A 23886-nucleotide genomic window follows, 5' to 3' on the forward strand; every position below is an offset into this window, starting at 1 on the left:
ACCTTAACATGTTCATCAGACCTACAATTGAATGGAAGTCTTTAATACGTACCCAAAAGGGTGAGTGAGTAAGATTAACCTCTTTGGGTTGTTCATCACCATCAATCTCCTTCAAAATTACCAGCATATTGTCAAAGCACCAAGGATGACCCTTCAAAACTTTCTCTAAATCCTTCCAATGGAAAAATTAGAAAGCATTCAAATTAAGGCTAAGAACCCTAATTGCCAGGCCATGGTTAGGAGCCCATACATTCGTGATTGTTTTTTTTTTTTTTTTTGAAAGCTTCTACGTTATAAGATCATTCTGTCAAAATTTTGCCCACCAACATCAACTCTAAATTATTATCATCCTCGCTACTAGGGTTAATTGCGCCTAAATCAATCGATGTTCCTTCCTCCTCATGAATTTCGAGTTGGGAATACTTCTTAATTATGTCCTCTGCCATCAGTCCAAAATGATTTCCATTAGGGAGAACGACCATAGAAACACTATCTCACAGATAGGGCACGCTTTTTTTTCCGAGAGGGAGAACCCTTTCTTTCAATGGAGAATTTAAATTAGGGTATAAGTTTATGACCTGTTAAAAATTTACAATAGTTTAATACACTATACACTATGCCATTTTGAAAAAAAAAAAAGTAACTACAAGCAGGTTGTGTAATGCTTGGGTTAAACTTTGGTATAAAATGTTTTTAAATGAGACAAATATTTCATTGCATATATAAGATTGTTGTTGGATTGGATTTAAACCAAAATGTGTGTGTCAATGCAAGTTGTATTGTAGTAGTAAAATTAAAATTAAGCGTAAATGCATGGAGTCAATCTAAACCTTGTATATACTTGAGCGGGGGTTATGTGAGCAAACAATGATTAGAGAGCACTTGGATAGATATTGTAGGAATGAAATATGTTTCGAACTATTTCCTGAAGCAATTATCAAACACTAAGTGAAAATTAAGTCTGACCACACCCCCAATTTAGGTTAGACTTGAGAGATTTAAGAAAGAAGCATATGAAGCTAGCGGTCCTTGCTGTTATGAACTCTTTGATCGGCTTCCCCCCAGACAACGAGCTTCTTTGCCAATCTTCACCATGGAAGAGAGTTTTGCTCCCACTTGTGAGATTATCCAGGGCTCGACGGTATGCACGCAATATTTTATCAAAAAGGCATATATTAGGTGATGATACACTACTATTCGTGATTGTATTTTTCTTCACGTGGTTTCTTTCTTAAGGAGTGTGAATTTTACAAATATTTTATTGATCCCAAAAGTTAAACCCCTTACTACTATGTCAATCTTTCTCCCTATTTCTTTACGCCATGTGTTCTATAAAATAGATTCCAAGGCAATGAGATTGAAGTCTATCCTCCTAAAAGTCATCACCGAAAATCAGAGTACTTTCATTCCATGCAAATTAATCATTTAAAATGTTTTAATTTCTATTGAACTCTTTCCTACGGTGAAGAAAAGGAGTGAGGGGCCTAATAAAGGGACAGTGGCTATGAATCTTGATATGATGAGTAATGCTTGTGATAGGTGGACTGTGGAGTGGTTCTTCCTTGAAAAGCTTCTTCTATTCGGTTTTAGTAGAAATGGTGAAAATAGTGATGAGTTGGGTCTCGATAGTCTCATATTCTTTTGTTATATTAATAACACTCGATTACGCCCACCCAAGGTCTACGACAAGGTGACCCTCGATCTTTCTCCATATTTGTTTATTACGATTGTTGATGCTTTGTAAAGTTTAATCAAGAAAGCGTCGGATGCAAGATTAATTCATGGTGCTGGTGCGAGTAGGAATGAGGCAAAATTCTCACCTTTTTGTTTTATTTCCAGAGGACAGTTTGCTATCTATTTGTTGGAGTCAACCGAGAGAAATTATTGTTGGCAATAGTTGATATTCTCAAGATATAGAAGCAGCTTTCGGACATAAAATTAACTTTAATAAGTCGGAGCAGGGATGTTTATTAGGATGTGCAAACAACCCAATAGTACAGGGCTACACACTTTATTTTTTCTTTTTATGACAAATGCTAAATCGCATAAATTAATCTAAAGCAAAAACAAAAGAACTAAATTAAACAAAACTTTTACGCAAAAACAAGGTATGACGCTTGCTCTCTAAACTTGTTCCCTTGTACTTTCCTTTTGCAACAGTGCTGAGCTTGAAGTTCTTTGATATATCATGTATACTATTTATTAGGGGTGAGCAAAAATTCAAGGTATCCGGAATTGGAGTTGGAATCGGCTAGGAACCGGCGGATCCGCAACGGGAATTGGACTTGGTGGTTTCAATTCCAGGTAATAAATTAAGGACCTAGTTACAATTGGTTATGATTCCAATTCTCAACTTTTTTGTAACTGGAACCGGTTTATATGCTAAATTAAATAAATTTTAAATAATAAGAATCTATTGATTGTATCTAGTTAGTAAAATAAAAAAAAGTGCTATTAATACCTAACATAAATACAAATAGCTTAATGATGCATATATAATATAATGTTTTAAATGCAAAAAATAAAGATAGCCGAAAATAAGTATTATATTTTGTTTTATATTTTAACAATTACATACAAAAGTGGGTACCCAAAACTGGAACTGGTACTCGGTGGTTCCAATTCCAATTACTATGTTTTAGGACCTGGTTGAACCAATTCCAATTTTGGTTCCAAATTTTATGACCCGGTCCCAACCAATTCCGGGTCTGGTTCCTAAAATATTGAGCGGGTACCCGATTTGCTTACCCCTACTGTTTATCGTCAATTTAATTGAATTAGACAACCCCTATCTTCCCTATAGAGAAAAAACTAGTTGTGTAGAATCCGTATAAAGAGTTAGACGTTGGATCTGTTTATTTTAATTGCGGAAAGCTTCACACACATGGTGTCCTCCCCCATCATAGAACACATCCTTACTACGAGTATTAGATAAGGTCCAATTAACCCACCCCAACTTTCTATTTTTCTTCTCCCAAGAACCGTTAATTTGTGTTATGACATCATACGTAATAATATAGCTCTTACCAACTAATTAACTATAAAAAACCTTAGGGGTATGCTGAGCCTCCATCCATATTACCACCCTTTATAAATATTACCACCCTTCTTACTGGCCTGGTGATGTACATATTGTCCTATGTTTTACCATTTTGGATTTGGGCAAAGACGATGCTAAATATCCAACTTGATTGTTTAAAACTCTAATGTTTCTCGTAGACCATATGCCCCCATAAAGTTGACATAAAATCTACAATTCGCTCACTTTTAACACCATCTTTGCTATTAAAAAGCTAAATACCTTTTGAACCCATTCTTTTAAAGGAATTCACTCTAACATGCTAAAATAGTATTGCCTAATCAAAGTAATCCTAGAATCCACTTACAAGGTAGTCACGGAGGCAACTAGGGTCAAATTGGGAAGCAATGTTCTTCTATTCCAAATTAAATAATATAAGTTAAATTATTAAGAAACAAGTATGAATTGTATGAATTAAATTATAATCTAAAGCAATAATTAACTAAGGGATAACATCAATATTATAAGGCATAGGGTATAGGTTCACCAATGAATAATATTCAAAAGTAAAATAGAATAGTAAACAATCAATATTGCAAGTATCAAATTAACTGGCTCTCACAAACAATTTATTAATCATAGAATTTAATTTAGAAGTAACAACCTCTTGTAATATGTTAAATCCAATTCTGCCTATTACAACTAGCCTTTATATCAAAGTTATATCTCTGAATCATAAAATCAATATTTCTATACAATTACAATCAAACCAGGCCTAATTTAATTTCATAGGCTTAAAACAATCAATAGAAAATTACATGAAATATCAACAATTAACAAGAACAAATTATCCCATCATATAAATTCATGGATCCCTAAAACCCTAGAATTAAATTACTCACATGTAATTAACTTTAAATTAACCAAATCAATTAAATCAAACATATCAAAAGCAATGATTAAAATACGCAATAAAAGGGTTAAGAAAAAATCAATACCACACGTAAAGGAAATTATTTGAATTTCTATTATGAAAATCAACAATAATAATAAGAGTGCTTTATACAAAATCTCTCTAAAAACTAAAATCTAGAAATTAGTTGATGAAAAGTGTGCTTAAGAAAAACTAAGTTTGGATTCTTATAATTAACTAGTTATTGCCCCGGGCGATGCCCCGGATCCGGACCAATTAAACGTGCAATGTGCCACATATGCCACCTAAAAATATTAACTTCAATGTAAGAGATAAGAATAATTGAAACTTACGATTTTTATAGCACTAGGTTAGGTCCCGTGCCATGCACGGTTATTTTTAATAATTGTTTCATATTAACACTACATTTAGTTATAAAATAAAAATTTGTTTAAAAGATTATGCTTAATTTATGAAAGAGCCTGTTAGCCAGTATATTTTCTTTAAAACTACTTTTACCTACACATACCTCTATGTGCACCCGGGTGTATATAAAAGGTGACAATTAGTTACTGCCCATTGGCAAGACATGATTTTAAAAATATGCATTTGTTAATATGCATATATTTTTGTATATATTTGATTTCACTAACAAATTGCATTGATATCATTTATCAACCAAATGAATTTATTAAAACATAGGACATTAAAATTATGTTAAGAATCTTTTTTTTCTTTTCTTTTTTTTTGCTTAAATTTAAAGTTGTTATTTTTTTTGGAAGGATAAATCAAATCTTTTATTTTAAGTAATTTTTTAATATTTGATATTCGAATTACTTTCTTGGAGCTTTTAATATATAATTAAATTAAAAAAAATAGAATCCTTCTAGTAATATTTGACACAAATTCTATAAAAAAAAATCAATTTTTTTTTTACTTATGTTTATATAGTTGATAATATATTATGGAAATATACATCAAATCTTTTAATTGTGTATAAATTTGTTATCTTTTATTTATGTATTGTATAAGATTTGTTTCCAAAATATTTTTTAAATAAAAAAACTAAGGAGACACTAGAAAATGACACGTGTCATTGCTGGTGTGTCTTTTTAGTATATAGCTATTGATTGATAAATGAAAAATTGTGCATTATAATTTATAAGCACTTAGGACCTATTCTCTTCAGCTTAATTTCAGTTCAATTCAGTTCCTAATTTCCTTCTCTCATAAACAATTCAGTTCAGCTCAGCTTAGTTCAGTAAATCAGAACATGCTCTAACTCATAAGAATAATAATAAAAAATGTATTACATGTATATTATGAATGAGAATTGTACTTCGTATATTATAGGCACACCAAAGCAATATGCAACAGATAGAGAAAAAAATAGTATCAAAATTAAAAGTTTAGTCATACAATTTCTTTTAATGGACGTATGAGTTAGAGAAACAAAAGGATAATATTAATAATGGTAAATATAATAAATGATGAAATATTACTTGTAAATTTTTTGATGCTTATTCAACCTAGAATATAAGTATCCAATGAATCACCATTAGTGCGATTAATTACTTGCTAATTAGATTTTATTATTGTGCAATTACTAAGGAGATAAGAAAAAAAATTAATTAGAGAGGTTAATACATATGAAAAGTTTTCCATTAAATTAAACATTATTATAAAGAGGTTACACATATGAAAAGTTTTCCATGTAGCTTAAGTATTGTTAACCTCCATGTCACGCCTTAGATTTTTATAAGATAGCTTAATTCGGAGGAAGTAAAAATGGAGGGTTGTGAGACAAATGCAAATGTCTCACAACCATTAAAATAACATAAAAGTAAAAAGAAGAGAGATAAAGGAGGATAGAGATAGGAAGAGTGAAAAAGGTGGTGTGGGCCCCACTAAAAAACTTTTCAGAAATGGTTTCACATGCAAAAATGACAAAAAAATTTTGGGACCACAACTACTGAGTACCACTGAGGATTTTTATAAGTACCACTAGGAGTGTATTTTGTACCACTGAGCTGTAATGATATTATTTGACAGCCTAACTAGACATTTGAACCTTTTTTTAAATACCACTAAAATTATATTTTATACCACTGAGAGTATATTTTGTACCATTGAATCTAAAATGGCAAAATTTAAATCCCGCATGAAATAATCAATCTACCCCTATGAGACACTTCTAAATCTCTCTCAACCCTCCGTTTATATAGTCTCCTTAATCTGCGCCATGTCATGTTGACATAAGGATGCCACGTGTTGTAATATAATGCAGTCCATGGGTTTTAATAATATTACTAGTGTGTACCCCGGGCGATGCCCCGAGTTGCTAGTTTGTGTACTTCTTGCTTTAATTTAGAAATTATGTTCGACTATTTGTATAGTAAGTGTGTGAGTGGTTCGGGCGCTGCCTCGGATGTCACTTTTTTTTTTTTTACATCATATGTTTTTATATTCTAATCTTGTGAAAAATAAATAAATTATATTACCTTTATTTTACTTAATAAATGAAAGGAATATATAATAATATTATGTGCAGCTTGAAACATTAATAATAGTTGGTTGAGATGGTGAATGTATTACTTATATGTATTGGAGGTTATGGGTTCAAATCTTGTTCAAAGCATATTTTATTTCACTTAAATGAAGTGGCTAGTTTACATGGCACATATACTTTGCATGATGACATGACATTGTGACGTAGCACACATACTTTGAAGAGTGCAAAAAGGAACGCCTTTTAATATATAGTATAGATAGATAGATAGATAGATAGATAGATAATCCTTGCTAGGTTCCTACCTTCTTTTGTTTTGAAGTGATCAATGACAAACAACTTAGCTAGTTGCCGCATATTTTGGTATTGTCAATTGTTTCCCATGTGCAGTATTAGGTATATAGTCCATGTATTTGAAAAAAATGTTGCAATTGATTCATGATTCAAAAACAAAAACACAATTCATTTTAATCGCATACGACACTCATGTTATTATTTTTAAATGATCAATAAGTATATAGTCCATGTATTTGAAAAAAATGTTGCAATTGATTCATGATTCAAAACCAAAAACACAATTCATTTTAATCGCATACGACACTCATGTTATTATTTTTAAATGATCAATAACTAAAACCCAGAATAATCACCAAAAAATTATAAAACATTTTTTATTCGGGTTTTTCACCATATACCCCTGAGTTTTTTTTATTCACCATATACCCATGAAGTTTATAAAATTCATCATATACCCTCAGGTTTTCACAAAAATACATCATATACCCTTGATGACTAATGATTGTTAACTTTGTCAATTATTAAGGTTACTTATGACCCAAAACTACCCTTAATACATTCCTCCACCTCCGAAATCACCCACATTTCTTTTTCTCACATTCAAAACCACACCAAATTTCTTTTTTTCTATCTCAAAATCAATTATACGAATATGATTATTGAGATTTGGAGCGGTTTCAGGGATTGGACAAAAGGAGAGGAGTGGTTTCAGGAATGAAATGAGAAATATAAGGTGATGTATATGTAGATGCATAATTAATCAAATTCCACTCATTTTGTTGTCACCAGAGGTATATGGTGATTTTTTTGTAACAACTCAGGTGTATATGATGAATTTGACAATTTTCATGGGTATATGGTGAATAAATAAAAAAATCAGGGGTATGTGGTGAAAAACCCGTTATTAGAAATATAAACCTTGAATAATTAATTAATTTCAATAAATAAAATGAAGCACACATAAATTGATAGCAGATCTATTATACTCAAATTCTGGTTTCGTATAATAGAGTTAATTCACCACAATCCTCCAAATTCCCAATACTCAAATTTTGTGGATCACACTTTTTATTATTAATATTATTGTTTTAATTTTTTTTAAAAACACAATTAACTACCCGTTCTACTATTGTTTTTCATTTTTTTTTCAAAGGATACCACTATCTATATTTCACTTTATGTAATTTTCTTCGCGTGTAATATATCCCGTGTAAAGCACAAATATTCTCTAGTATATAAGAAGTAAAAGTATTTCTAAAAACAAAGGAAAAATTTATTCTAATAATCCCACCTTTGGCCGGTTCACTATTAATAATCCCACCTTTAGATTATTTTTTAATAATCCCACCTTCATAGGGGATCTTCTTTCGATACATTGGTTCTTTATAACCGGTAACCTGTACATTGGGTAAACTTTTTTTCTTTTTGTAAATTTGAGTGACACGTGTACTAAATAATTGGTTAAAAAAACATAAAAAATAAAATTTTCCGGTAAAAAAAATTTTAAATTTTTTTTTTTTTTTTTTTTAAAAAAACCCAGCCAACCCCAACAACCATCCTTCCCAACCTCCGGCAACCCCTCCTCCCCCATCCCACCGTCGAAACCCCTATTCTCATCGTCGGAACCTCTATCCCACCACCAGAACTTCTATTCCCACCCCCACGCAGTAAAATCGGCCCTTGATTTCAATGAATTAAAAAAAAAAAGTAAAAAAAAAAAGAGAAAAACCTTTAACAACAGAAGAGATGGCTTGCGCTTGAATTTGGGTAGGATTTGCAGCTTACGGGGGTTTTCGGCGATTAGAGGGAGTTTTTGGTAGTTTTAGGCGATGATAGGGGGTTTTGGGCGGTTTTCAAGGTTGTGGGTATGTTAGTTTCAGGGTTAGGGTATGGGTTAGGGGGTGATTTTGGGGATGACTTTTGGTCTGCGGGGTGGTTTACGGTAATGGGGGGGTGTTCCTGTCGGCCATCTTCGGGGGTTTAGGGTGATGGGCGGCCGATTTTTGGTGGGGCTAGGTTAAGCCTTAGGGGTTTCACGCCATCACGATGGGTGGTGATGATTGGTGGGTTTTTTTTTTGTTTTTTCTTTTTCGACCAATTATAAAGTGACACTTGTCATCTTAACTTATCAAAATCTGTTACCAATAGGTTATGGACAAATAGAAGAAGATCTACTATAAAAGTGGAATTATTAACAGCGAACCGAAAATCTACTATAAAGGTGGAATTATTAACAGCGAACCGAAAATCTACTATAAAGGTGGAATTATTAATAGCGAACCGACCAAAGGTGGGATTATTAGAATCAATTTTTTCCAAAAATATATTAGAGTAACTTAACCTTTGGATTTTTTGACAGTAATTACCAAAAATTGTTGGTGTTTTAGTAATAACCACCAACATTTTTTTTTTGAATTTTTCCAAAACGCTAAAACTTTCCACCACTTTGATCAACCCCTCAAAGACGACATCATTTTTGCTATTTCCTTCCGTTTTCTTTCTTCTTCTATCGATTCTGATTGCTTCCCTCTTCTTCCACTTTCATATAAATTGGTGCATAGCTTGAAATTGAATTGCTAAAAATAATTGAAATTTAGGTTTTTATATCACTTCACTCTGTTTAGACCATGCCCAATCCCTGCTAGACCCATAGGGTCCGAGTAAGGGTCTTAAAATTGTAGACCCTAAGGGTTCGGGTAGGGTATGGGTATAGGAAAAAAATAAGGGTACGGGTATGGTATTACTAGACCTGCCCAAATCCTACCCATTGGCCATTGACATCCCTACGTATGGCTATTCATTAATGAAAAGATTTTTTTCTCGTAAAAAATAGTTATTTTAAAAAAATTACAAATTTTTTCTAATAGTTTTCGTGTTTTAATATCGATCTATAATATCATTCATGTCATCAATCAAAGCAAATATATCTCTACATCATTCATCGTAGGTTTTGAACATTTACTTGAGGAGGTGGAGAAGAAGGATTTTGTAGTAGATGAGATGGATCGTGAAACCATCATCTAAACAATTTGCATAATTTTAACCGAATTCCAAGGAAACGTACAAACCAAATTGGGTGGTTGATTACGATACATTTTTTTACATTATTTTTGTTAATTTCAAACTTTATTTATTTATTTATTTTTGCAGTGTCACGGGACCCACCGTGTACGCCACTGATCATTACAAAATGGGGAGAGGGCATGTTCACTTAGTTCAGTTCAGTTTTGCTCCTAATTTTCTTCTCTCATAAAATATTGATTTCATCTCTATTTAGTTCAGTTCAGTTCAGCTCACTTTAATAAATGTGAATAAGCTCTAAATTGTCCCTTTTTTTTTTTTTTTTTTTTTTTTATAAATCTCCATTTAACGCTCACAAATAAATTTTACCCAAGAGTCTATAGAAACTTCTAAAATTAAACCCGCAAATATTGAAAACCAGAGGTAATATAATAAACTAAAAAAAAAAAAAAAAAAAAAATGTTGTAACTCAAAGATCATGTCATGGAAGATCTTAAAAAAAAAAAATGTAAAAAGACAACAAAACTTAAAAAAACAGGGATTAACCTAACTTTGCTCTCATACAACCTGCGCGCTTTCTTTATTTCTTAACCATTATTTTACAACACCATTATTGAAGTTTGTTTGAACAACTAAACTCACTTCAACCAAACCAAAACACCTTTTTTATACTTCCGCCATTTTCAATCAACTCCACAATTTTTTTGATAATCTTTAATCAAACTTCAATGTATTCATTTTTTGTGATTCTTCTTGTTTTCTCTCACTTGAATTTCGATGTTTCGTCGTCGTCGATTGGATCTCGTTCAATTCTTCGGAAGATTACCGATGATGTTGTAAATGGCGAATTTCATGATGTTGTTGTTGAATTGAATGATACTAATTTCAAGGATGTTCTTCGTGAAACCCCTGCTACTTTTGCTATTGTCGAATTCTTTGCTCACTGGTTAGTGAATTATTTTAATTGTTTGGATTTTGATCTGATATCCGTAGATTTGATTGATTTTTGTATTGAATGGATTGAATTGGACATTATTGACTGTATTCATGTTTGATTATTTGAATTGATGATCTTAATTTGCCCCGATTTTAGTTGGTGGTTAATGTTTTGGTGGGTTTGGACAATTGTTGTTGATAGAAAATTAAAAATGTGTGATTTATTATGTATTTTCGGAGTAGTTAATATTCGTGGTAAGTGTGGCATTAGAGATTACAGAAATTGTGTTTATTGCAACTGCTGAGGTAAAGAAAGCATTAGCAATTGCAGATAACAGTCTTAGAGTTATGTTGTTAATTGTGTACTGACCAATCGAATTAGCGGGGTGTCCCGTGGAGTAGAGTAATTTGGAGGATGTAAGAATTTTGTGGGGCATATAGGGCGTGATGCTGTGATGTAGATGTTTTGAATTGTTGCAATAAGGGTGGATTTACTTGTAATCTACTAGTAGTATTAGGTAGTAATTATGGGAAGGGGTGTGTTTCCGATGGCATAACTGCTCATTTCTTAAATTAGGAAATTTAAATTAGAGTACTATATGTTTAGTGTAGGTAGTTAGAGCTGGTTGAAGTGGAGCTGTAAATTGAGTACCCTGCTGCTTCTTTGAGTTCCTAGAAACTCACTACACATCGTATACTTTCATGTCCAAGAATCAAGTCTTTGACATAAGGGTTCATGTCTTGCTGGGGGAGAGCATGACTCACGACTCATGGAAATTGTGACATTGTTAGGGTTAGCTTTTAGGTACACGTGAATTAGTTGCTTGGAAAAGGGCTGAAAGTCGCTAAAGTATACAAGCTGATCCTTCTGTCGCAGACAAAATTATGTACCTTATATGGATGTCTTAAAGGACTATACTTACATGAACATATGCTTAGTCTCTGTGCAATGATCAACTAATAAGGGGCGGAGGTAGTATTTAGAAGGCAGTTGTTTCTTGTTATAGGGAGGTGCTGCCAGAATACGCTGGAGGCTTTAACACTCTTAATAACATTCCCTGGGTTCTGCCTAGGGTTTAGGTGAAATTAATACAGGGGGATGTCATTATATTTGCAGAATCGTAATTATTTATAACAGCATTAATTATCATCGGTATAGAAAGAGAGGATAGAACTGACGTTTTTTGGAGCTGCTTGATTGGCTGAAGGTGGTAGAATATGGAGGAGAGAAATTGGAGTTGTTTATGGATTTCTGGAAAACAATAGTGTCAATCTTTTCTCAGATGGGATGAAAACTTTGGTATAAGCATATAAGCCAATTATAAAAACGAAAGGAAAAACAAAAAAAAAAAAAAACTAAGAATGATCATCATAACTAAGAAAGATGACAACTTTTCTGGGGCATCTCAAAATTCAAAGATCGTCAATACATGGAGTAATGTAAAAATCTAATGCCTGAAGATGAATATGTGAGTTTTAATAAACGTTTGATCATGTCAAGCGTTGATCAAACTTCGAATTCATAGAATGTGGAATTACAAAATTTATTCTGATTGTATGTTGTTTTGAACAAAACTAACACAGAGGGATTTTTTTATATTCACAGAATAATAATTATCTATATCAACACGAAATATTATCTTCATAGAAAGAGGAGAGAGAACTGACCATTATTTGGAGCTACTTGATTGGTTAAAGGCGGTTAAATATGGTGGAGGGAGATTTGGAGCTGTTTCTGGAAAACAATCGTGTCTTACTCCTAATGGGATAGTGTCAAAACTTTTGGTATTTGGGCATTTTAAAAAAAAAAAAAATGGTATTATAGGAACTTATTTTGCCAAAGCTATTACTTTAAAAGAATTATTTTGTAATACAATTTCATTAAAAAAATATCTATAATCATAATAAGTACTGACTCCGTCTCATTTAAATTGGCATGATTTGACTTTGGACACTATTAACATAAGTTACTTTAGGGGGCATTTGGTTGGGGGTAATAATCAAAGGGACCGGAAATGAACAAGCCTCATTCCCTTTTTTGTTGTTTGTTTGTCACTTTCTATCATTCCCTTTACCCACTTTCATTTTTGAGTTTACCTAAATATGTTTCACACTGATTCCCCCACCCCACAAGACTTTTCCATTCCCATTCCCCACTTCATTACCCATCACTCTCTCTCTCTCTCTTGCTCAAACGCTAAAATACCCAATACCCCTCACTCCTCACCGAAGCTCCCCTCAGTGAAAAAGAGAATGTACATATTAATTGTTATAAATATCCTAATAACATTTAATATGATGTATATGTTTTTTTTTTTTTCATACTTAAAAAGGTGATGTCAATTTTGATACTTCTATCAGTCATCACATATGATATGAAACATATTTCAAAAAAGAATTTAACATGAGATCTCTTAACTTTAATATTCCTTGCTATAGACATTGTAACATGTTTATAGTAACATGTTGCTTAGATGTAAGCTTTCCTCTCTCAAAGACAGAAAGAAAAAAGTAAAACTGGCTTTGTTAGTTGCTAGCTGGATCTTTGGTCTGCCCTTGGGTTTTTCATACCGCACTATATGTAAAAATAATTAACCCCATCTGATGGCAATAGAAGTCAGCTTATCTAGAAGAAATACAACAAATCATTGTCTTACTGCCTTCTTGCACTATGTTGGTTGTCTTTCTGGGGTTTTGGAGATGCGAGATTGTTTCTACATACTGAATAGCTGCAGTTTTCCACTTTGGTAAACGGACTGTGATTTTTTTGGGAAGTAATTATCTATTTATATATTTTAGGCTCTCTTTAATTCTTTATGGGCTAAGGAGGTGAGATTTCCCAAATTTTCAAAGAAACTGCTAATTTGTAGTTGTGGTTTTTATGGTTACTTTATGAGGATACCTCCTTTTAGATATTGTTCTGTGCTGTTCTAGTAAAGTATTTCTTATGATAGTATTTTAAAAAAAAAAAAAAAAAAAAAAAAAAATTGGTGACATCATGTTTGTTTGTTAGTACCAGGACGTGAAAGAGTTTCAAGGTAGGGCCGTAGGGACTCTTTCTAGAACATAGCTTATTACTGAATCTTGATGAACAATTGATGTTTAGGGAGTTAGGGATAACTCTTAAAAAATGTGGCTAAGTTGGAAATATATGTTTTTTGTAAACCACCCCCGTCCCAACCCAATGAACAAAAATGAAATTCTTGGAGTTGGACTTTTCTTGCATCCTTTTGGTTCTCCAAATCATTGGGGATTGCGATCATACAAAAGTTTATGATTAAATCTAACATCCTCATAGCTACTAAGATGCTATATGAGTCCTAGGTTATACTGTTGGTTGTTTATATGCTGACTCTTTTAATTTGCAATGTGATGTGACAGGTGCCCTGCATGCAGAAATTATAAGGTAGAATCAAGTGCTTATTAGTTTTTTTGCTGCAAATAATGCTTCTTTATAACCAACTGTATGATAAGTTGGAATTGTTTTCTTGCAGCCTCATTATGAAAAAGTTGCAAGGATTTTTAATGGGCCTGATGCTGCACATCCAGGAATTCTTTTGATGGCTAGGGTAGATTGTGCCTCAAAGGTATTGGTGCTTTGCTTCTGTGTTACCTTGATCACCTCTGTGACTGCAAATTTTTCGCTCTTCTTGAGTGAGAATGTGGCTATTATGTCAGATGTCTGTTTGAAGACTAAATATTTTGAGCTGAGTCTTTCCTATGTGTCATACGGCTTGTGTTGATGAAATGGTGATATGGCAACCTTATTGTGATCAATTGATCATTGCACATTTGCACCGACTCTACAATGGTTTTTTTTTGGTAAAAAAAGGATGTTCGGGAGAAAATTGTTTATTTATGTCATTTGAGGTAATAATATACATCGTATGAATTTGAACAGTTGAGGAATGAAAAAAAACTAGTTTGTGACTCGGGCGATGCTCCGGATTCCGTTTAATTACAAATTAAAAAAATTATTTTAAATGAATGTTAATTAAGTAATAAAATGGCATTGTTGTGGAATAAAACAACAAATACAATAGATCAAAAGGTAATTTTATTTAATGGTGAATCAATATGAAATAATTTTCCACTTAATAGGGAAATAATGGTATTAAAAGGTCGAAATTCCAAGGGATGTAAGGGTTTTAATGTGGTCCAAATAATTATATGCATTGACATGTCATTACCCATGTGGTGTCATGTCATAAATCTCATGATGACTTAAGAGTGACATATGTCATCAACATGTTATCCCTTTTAGTTTTAATAATATTACAGATGAGGCAATTAATATGCTCTTTTTTTGCTCTACTAAAATAAAGATTTTTCTCATGACATGACATGATTTTGGCTTCCTATTTTTCTTACTTTTTCATTTTGTTTCCTTTCTAAGTATCTGGTTTTCTCATCCTTTTGTTTGGGGTGGGTTATGTTGTTTGATTCTGTGTTATGAATATCATTATGACATCATATTCTTGTAATGGGAGTGATCATTGAAATTGTTTTGAAATCTCAACTTGAAATGGCAGTCCTCTGTTCTATTATTAGCATCAATATATTGGAATTCCTTCAACAATTGTGTATACTGTATAGTGTATGCCTTAGCTTTGCTCCAAGACTTATTCAGTAATTTTTAGCTGCTTCTGTTCTTTGTAGTGATTATCCTTTTTTTATTTTTTATTTTTCACTTTTTTGGCAGCACAGATAAATGCCAAACTATGTGATAGGTTTTCAGTGGATCGTTACCCTATGCTTCTTTGGAGTAAGCCTGGTAAGTTTGCATCAACTGCTGTTTGGGATGGAAATGATGGTGATATAATGTCAATCAAGGATGGGCGCACATCTGATCGGCTGCTTAATTGGATAAATAAGAAAATGAATAGGTAAGGATTCTATTGTCCTATTGCAACCAATAAGTTTATAAACAAGATGATTTTTGGTAAAGTTTTACTCTGGGTTCTGTGCGGTACATTATATTTGTTGCATGCTTTTTGTTTAGCACTATGGATTTGGTTTGACATTTTTCACTGCATTGCTGATATATAGCCGTACAGGTCTTTGGTTTTATTGCTGCTATACTTGGGGGGATATTTATTCTTTATTAAAAGTAATAGCAGAGGACAACTCTAGGTATAAAAAAAAAAAAAAAAAAAAAAAAGGAAAGAAAGAAAAACTATAACACTTTGACTCTCATTCTTGCCTGCACATTTCCTAGACCTTTAATATCTTCGATTATCTTTGAGTAAAAATTATGAAATATTTTACTTTGAAAATATGCATCGAGACTCTCCTGTCATCATTTAACATAATATTTGCTTTTTAAATAGGAAAACTTGCCAAGAATAATCCGAACCTTGTTCCGTTTGCTCAAAATAATCCCAACTTTATACCCTATTCATTTTAAATAGTCCCAGGTGACTTGAAACCGGCTAAATAGGTTAAAAAAAATAAATAAAAAGAAAGTAAAAATCTTATGAAAAAAAAACCACCACCTTAGCCACCAATATCTCCACTCCCACCCTAACTTAGACGCCGGAACCACCTCCTCCACCCCCACCCAAACCCGAAACCACCACCCCCACCTAACCAGACTTTATCCTATCCTAAAAGAACCCCATCTCAAAAATCAAACAATCCCCAATTACATGTTCTTCATCTTCATATTAAAAATTTGAGGTTGCAAATTTGAAGTTTTGGGAATGGGAAGGAAAGGCATTGCAGAAGGCAAGTGAGGAGAGAGAATTAATGGGTGAGAGTGGTTGCGGTAGGGTTTCGGATTTGGGTGGGTGGTTTCGGGTGAGGGAGGGGGAGGGGGCCGGAAACGGGCGGGAGAACGGAAGGGGGGTCGAAAATGGGACGGAGAAGGGGAGGGGATGCCGGCGGTAATAGCCTCCCTGCGATGGCAGACTGTCAGCGGCTACCTGCCGGGATTGGATTTTATTTTATAATTTTTTTTTTTTTATTTTAATTGAAATGATTTTTTAATCTAATTTTTTTTATTAAATTTTTTGACCTATCACATGGCAACATGTGTCAAATAACTTGTTTTAACGAGTTAGATGACCGGTTGGGACCATTAAAAGCGAATGTATATTAAAGTTTGGATTATTAAAAAATTATTGAAAGTTGGGATTATTTTGGGCGATTGAGGCAAAGTTTGGATTATTTTAGGCAATTTTTCTGTAAAAATATTCATAAAAAAATTTCATGTCAATGTAAGTATTTGAATATTGTAAAAGCCAAATTGTTGCAAATAAAAAATACGAAGGAGGTTTTTGATTGTTGAGTTTCTTATGTATTTATTGTAAATGACTACATGACACATTTTCTTAGTGCAACATACTACACTAAAGAGGCAAACGTGGTTTACTATACTCTTTGTATGTGTCGGTGGCCTCGGTGACACCAAGTTTACTGAAGGGAGCTGTATAATGGAAATTGGAAGAATTTTTAATATGTCAATTGTTATTCGATCATGCTCCATGAAGAAATCTATACTATTATTTTAAAACAGGAAGTTTGGAGGACACGTGATTGACTTTTTATTTTAAAAAAAAAATTTATTTTGGTTTTACAAAAATTTAAGCCCTTTTAATCTTACTGAAGCGTCCTTTCCAAAAAAAAAAAAAAAAAAAAATCACAGTGAAGTGTTTTAATTTTTTTTTTCCCTTTTAAGTTATTTCTTTTCCTCTTATCATTGTTCTTCATATGTTTCTAAAATTTGTTTCTTTAGTAGTCAGTTCCACATTCCCCTCTCCTATTTATATCACAATACACATGCAATTGATCTCTCCAACCAAACTTTGAGTTTTTGTTTAAAAGAAATTGGGTTTTCGTGATCGGTTTCGTGATATATGGTACAACAAGGTTTGTATTTTTACCCGTTTAAATTTTTGGTTTCATATTTGAAATCAGGTTGCAGTGGTGAATTTATCTGTTATAGATTTTTGATACTATAAATTTTTTTTTTAAATTTTTTTTCTTCAGAATTTATATTTTCTCACTCTCATTGTCTTATTGTTAATTGATGCTTCTTTTTACTATGTTTTAAGAACTTCTGGGTTGTCAAGTTTGTGGGATTGTTTTGGCTAATTTGGTCAGATTTTAGTTTATTTGGATGACAAAATTAGGTTTATGGTATCTGACGACTAATTTGTTTGTGGGATGTTGAGAAGAAGTTAATTTATTTTTCATCTTCAATTGTCACAAGTTTCGTAACCAATTGTCATAAATTCCGACGAAAATTGTGAGTATTAGGCCGTAGAATTGTTGTGATCATCTGATTATCCTTTTTCTTTGCAATGTTTAATTGGTAAGAATGTACATCTTTTCTGGTTTTATGAAATTCGCTTACATATATTAATATTTTTGTGTAAAATGTACATCTTTTCTGATTTAATGAAATTCGATTTCATATGTTACTATTTTGGGGATAAATGTTTAAATGGTATTATTGAATGTTTAAGAATTAATGAGAGTTTTTAGATCAATATATCACTATACGTGAAAAAAAAAAAAAAAAAAAAAAGAAGCATCAAATACGTGTGCAATTTATAAATACATTAGACAACCGTGCATCGCACGGGTTTAAGACTGGTTGTTACATTAAATACGTGTGCAATTTATATATGTGTACTTGAAATTGGGTTTCCTTACCACATTGTGGTCATTGTTCGCTCTCTCTCTCTCTCTTTTCCCCTTGACCTTTGGTTGGAGCTGAATTTTGCCTCCTTCGTGTTTATATAAACCAAGATCTACTTTGTTATAATAAAGATTATCTTTGTTTTATTCTTCCTTTTATTATTTTTCGAAATCTTAGAATGCTGGTCCCATTCCCTATAAACTCTAGCCTAGGCCATACACAATTCACATGGCCATAAACTGGTGAACAGCCTGGATTGACAATTTAAAGAAAATACTTCACAAAGGATTTAGAATTCAGACCTTGGAACTTGGTTCTCTTAAAGTAACTGCAAGTCCTCCTTTTTCTTATTAGGGTTGATACCCCATTAGTGCTATGTGATTATTTCATCCATTCTCAAATAAGTACTCACTTCGTCCCTATTTATTTGCCCCATTAGTATTTATGGTTTTCAAGACAAAACACATATCTCCATTTCCATATGCATAATTTTATCAAAACTTGTTAAAAATAAATATTTAATGAGACGAATCCAAAAAGATCCCACATGGTTATGTTATCGCCTTTCGATTAACGGGAATTTATGGTCATATTGCAAGTGGTAAACAAATAGACAGTTGGAGATTGGTGTGTGTGTGTGTGTGTGTTGCTAACTTAATTAAGATGTTTGAAATTGCCCCCTATTTTGTAACTTTGGTGATGTGTTTTTTCTCTTTTAAAAAGATGCTGACATATTGTTTATGCTCTCGTAAAACATGGTGACATATTCCACATTCTGTCTATACCCTAACTAATTGTGAAGTAGCAATGCCTACCAATCTACCTTGGCTATTAATCCACATGAAAGCTCATTCTGCTGATATTATTAATTGGTGTAAATTTAATCCATAATGTAGTGTTTTATTGAGTGTTAGCTTTACATTCCTATTATTAGCTCCTAGATTAATGCTAGATTGTCTTTCTGCAGCTCATATGGTTTTGATGACAATAAATATGAACACGAGCACCTTCAATCAAAGACTTTAGTTCCTGAGCAGGTACTTTTAACTATAAGAAGCTGGTTAATTTTTAATTATTTTTATTTTATTTTATTGTTGTTGTTGTTGATAATGACGATGATGCCTTCATTTGGTTTAATAAAATTCTTGTTATTCTGCATGAAGATTGCGCAAGCAGTTTATGACATTGAGGAAGCAACATCTTCTGCTTTTGATATCATTATGCGGCATAAGGTACTGTCAGTCATCTGTTTAGATTAATTTGTGCTAGGCTTGTTCCAGGTTTCATTTCCTTATATTCTACATGTGGTATGACAGATGATAAAACCGGGGACCAAAGCTTCACTCGTGAGGTTTCTTCAACTTATAGCAGCTCATCATCCTTCAAGGAGGTATGCCATATAGTTCTCCCCATATATCACATCTGCCAGATGTGACCATAATTTTATCAATGCTTAAAGGAAGTGCGTAATTTTAGGTTTTTTTTCTACCATGGATATCTGTTATCAGATGCCGTAAAGGAAGCGCTGAGATACTTGTCAACTTTGATGACTTGTATCCACCAGAGATTATGGCAGATAATAAAGAAGATGGCATATCTGAAAATGCAACAAAAATTCTTGAGAGTTTCCAGATTTGTGGAAAAGATGTTCCTCGTGGATACTGGGTTGGTACTTCTCTTTACTAATTCTTGTTTTATTTCTGATATATTGCTATCTTATGCCTTCTCTCTTCCCGCTCCTTCCCTTTAGTCAGCATACCAGCCTCCTTGCCAGCCATATCCATCCTCCCTCCTCTCCTTCTTTACCACCTCCTTGCCTCCACCTTAGCCATGCCTTCACATCCTCACCCTTGCCCAAAGTCTGCCAAACAAAGGGTAGGGGAAAATCTGTTGTCATCAGAGTTTAGTACAATTAACAAACACAAAATTCATGCCTATTGCTGTGTTAGAGATTAGGGTGTTATATGTACTCATCAAATTGATTGTAGGGAAACTGTTTATCTGATTTCCTTAGGTGAGATGCTTTATATTGCTATTTCAGGGAACAAAAAAATATAGGGAGTAGATAGTTTAAGTGACAATTATTTAGCCAAAGTAAATTGAAAAGTGAAAACAAAGAACTTCTAGTTAGCCAGGAATTAATTAAATTAATAGAATTTGATCATTATAATTGTCATCTTTTTTTTTTTTTTTGTTTGTTTGTTTGAACTAAAAATTGTTTTCTGATTGAATATTTCAATAAAATACATTTTGATTTCTCTCGGTTGGCTGATTGCAGATGTTCTGTCGAGGGAGCAGGAATGATACAAGAGGCTTTAGGTGTGTGAGCTCATTGTTCTGTTGTAATCTCTACTTAGCTTCTTCAGTTTGTTTAATTTATGTTTTGGAGATATAATCATTAAGCATGTGGCAATCAAATCAACTCAATTACAATTTTTTATTTATTATTGTTTTTTTTTTTTTTTTTTTTTTTTTTTTTTTTTTTTTTTTTGGGGGGGGGGGGGGGGGTGGGGGGACAAGGATTGTGTTCCTTTGCTCTGTTGCTTTATAATTGACTGCCATCATATTGAAAATTAAAGTTACTTCCAGTGGAATGTGGTCTGTTATTGACTTGCCTTTCAGTACTCAAGATTACCTTTCTCCATTGATCAAACTTGAAACATTTCTACTTTTGCTAGGCTGTTTCTTTTACCCTGTGATACATTGGTAGAAGTAGAAATAGTTAAAATCTGTGCCTACACTTGGATGATACTTAATGGTAGTATAGCATTAGGATATTGTATTCTATGTTGGATCTTTTTCTCGTTGTACAATGATACTCCTATGGATGATTTAGGGGGCGATTGGTTTAATGAAGGTAAACAAGGAGAATGAAAACTTAGCCCTTATATTTAAATTCATCACCTTTATCCTTCCACTCAACCACCATCACCACAACCCTATCCTTCAATCTACCCTTCCCTCAACCACCACCATACAACCACCCTCTGCTGCCATCCTACTGCCCCGTCAATCTCTTGTTGCTACTATTGCTCTCTCTCTCTCTGGGTGTTTCGGGGTGGGTGGTCTGATTCCGGGTGGGTTTGGAATGGGTGTGGTGGTTTAGGGGTGGTTAGGGAGGGGTTTTTTAGTAGGTGAGGGGTGCTTTTCGGGCTGTTAGGGTGAGGTTTCGGCCAGGTGAAGTTGGGTATCGGGATATTCACTGTGGTTTGGGTGGGGTATGACTGTATGAGCGCTGGTAGGGCCGCAATGGCAATGCTGGTGTAGTCTGTGGTGGTGGGTGGTGCAGGTGAGGGTGGTGTTTGGCTTCTGTGGTGGGTGGTGCGGTTGGCAGTTGTGGATGTGGTGGTGTTGGGGTGGCTCAAGAAAGGATTGGAAGTACAATTACCATAGTGGAGGTGAGGAATCAAAGTAGAGGACTTTGAGGGTATGAAAACGATAAAGGAAATGATCTAAATGGTATAACTATCAATAACAAAGGGAATCAGCATATTATATTCTTACTCTTTGATAATTGCCCCATACCATATGCCCCCCTAGTTTGTTAATGAGAACTGTAGAATTTTGAAAAATGTTATAATAAGTCTAATGATGGGTTTGCTTTATCTGCAGTTGTGGATTATGGGTTCTATTGCACTCCCTTTCAGTGAAGGTTGAAGACGGAGAGAGCCACACTGCATTCACAACCATATGTGAATTCATTCACAACTTTTTCATCTGCGAGGAATGTCGGGAGCATTTTTTTGACATGTGTTCGAGGTGAGGATGCTAGAACCCACTCCTTTGACTTCTTAGCAAATTCTTCAGCTTGAAAGTTTCAGCATGGTCAGGGATTTTTTGATGTGAATTTATTTTAAATTTCAGGGTTGATAGTCCTTTAAACAGTACACGCAACTTTGCCCTCTGGTTATGGGACGTGCATAATCAGGTCAATGAAAGGCTAAGTAAAGAAGAAGCTGCTCTTGAGACTGGGGATCCCAACTATCCAAAGATGATCTGGCCTCCAAAGCAGCTATGTCCTTCTTGTCACTTGAGCCAGAAAAGTGACTCGAGCAGCCAAGTTAATTGGGACAAAGATGAGGTGTTCAAGTTCTTTGCTAGTTACTACGGAAAAACATTGCTGTCTGTATACAAGGACAAAGACCTTCTAAGGCATGACGAGGTTCAGCATTCACATGCTGAAGAACAGATGGAGGCAACAAATCCCATGGTTGTGTCAATTGGAGCAGCTCTTGCTCTCGCTGTTGCTAGCGCTTTATTCGGGGCATTGACTTGTTATTGGCGCTCACAGCAAAAGAGTCGAAAGTATAGACATCTACACTCTTTAAAGAACATATGACTATTAGGAGGGTAATGAACTCTTTTAAAGATGTCCGGGCATAAATCAACTGGAATTTAAAAAAGAAAATAACAAAAAAACACACACAAAAAAAAAAAAAAAAAAAAAAAAAAGAACCCTTGAAAGTAGGTTTAATAAGTGCATGTTATTATCAATATTCTTTTGTTTGAAATCCTTATCCTTTGTTCTTTCACTCTTGATCTCAGGCCAAGAAGAAGCTGGAATTGAGATAATTGAAGGAAAGCGTATCGAGCACAGTTTATAGAAGTCATGGCAGTTTGGATATAAATATGGGTTAAGAATGTACATTTAAGGCTTCCGAACTGTCTCATGCAGAGTACACCGCGGCTCCTTGCTGTACCATTATATGCATTGTACAGAGCATCTGAATTTGGTTGGCAGTTTCATAAACTCACATATGTTGCCTCTTAGCCACATACACAATACACGCTTTCTTGTTCATTTTTTGTATGGTGCACACATTGTAGTGGGAGTTGAGAAATCATCTGAAATTGGTTCTCATATGCAATTATTAGCGGCTAATGTCTCTACGTAAGGATATTGTTTAATTTGATGCCAATTTTTGAGTAAAGATGAGGGATACATATGTTCATTTATATTGCGAGTTATGTCTGCTCCTACGAGTTTATACTGTCAAACCTTTTTCATTTGTCTTTGGAATAATAGCTGAATATTTTGTACTGCTGGGTTTACTGCAAACGATTACTCCATCTGTTTTTAAATATTTGCTCTATTTCTCCATGCGCGGAGTTTTAGGAGAAATTAGAGAAAGTAATAAAATATGAAAGTAGTAGAGTTGGTGGAAGAATAAAAAATTATAGAAAGCAAAAGTACTAGAGAGAATTGGAGGAGAGAGAATATATGTTAGGACCACTCGGTGAGAGAAATTGATTAAATATTGTAAAAGCTTTCCAAATAAGGAAATGAAACAAGTATTTAAAAACGGCCGCAAATGAAAAGTGGAGCAAGTATTTAAAAACGGAGGGAGTACTCTTTTACTTCATGAAAGTGTAACGCATAAAAAGCCTTCAATTCTTGAAACCTACTCCTTTCCTTAGCAAACCATTTTATGCAATGTACAGAGTATTTTGAATTTCGCTGGAACTTTTGCGCAACATCAATTTCCACAGCGTCTCTAAAAGATCAGACGGTTCGGAAAATTCCTTCATCGAAGCTTGGATGGATT

General features: G+C 33.6%; 1 protein-coding gene across 2 annotated transcripts; it reads left to right on the forward strand.

Moving 5' to 3' along the window:
- Positions 1 to 10107: 10107 nt before the first annotated feature.
- LOC110710942 (sulfhydryl oxidase 2-like) lies at positions 10108 to 23380 on the forward strand. 2 transcript variants are annotated; one of them, XM_021889279.1, is made up of 12 exons: positions 10108 to 10705; positions 14077 to 14101; positions 14190 to 14282; positions 15403 to 15581; positions 19308 to 19377; positions 19504 to 19572; positions 19657 to 19730; positions 19849 to 20005; positions 20619 to 20659; positions 21953 to 22099; positions 22205 to 22690; positions 22886 to 23380. In XM_021889279.1, exons 1-11 carry the CDS (start codon positions 10488 to 10490, stop codon positions 22677 to 22679), a joined length of 1548 nt encoding a protein of 515 aa, XP_021744971.1. In that variant the 5' UTR covers positions 10108 to 10487; the 3' UTR covers positions 22680 to 22690; positions 22886 to 23380. The 2 variants fall into 2 exon arrangements, with proteins under 2 accessions (XP_021744971.1, XP_021744972.1); XM_021889280.1 differs by having other exon boundaries at positions 10109 to 10705; positions 22205 to 22645.
- The last annotated feature ends 506 nt before the right edge of the window (positions 23381 to 23886 follow it).

The sequence above is a fragment of the Chenopodium quinoa genome, unplaced genomic scaffold, assembly GCF_001683475.1.
Source record: "Chenopodium quinoa cultivar QQ74 unplaced genomic scaffold, ASM168347v1, whole genome shotgun sequence".
NCBI lineage: Eukaryota > Viridiplantae > Streptophyta > Magnoliopsida > Caryophyllales > Amaranthaceae > Chenopodium > Chenopodium quinoa.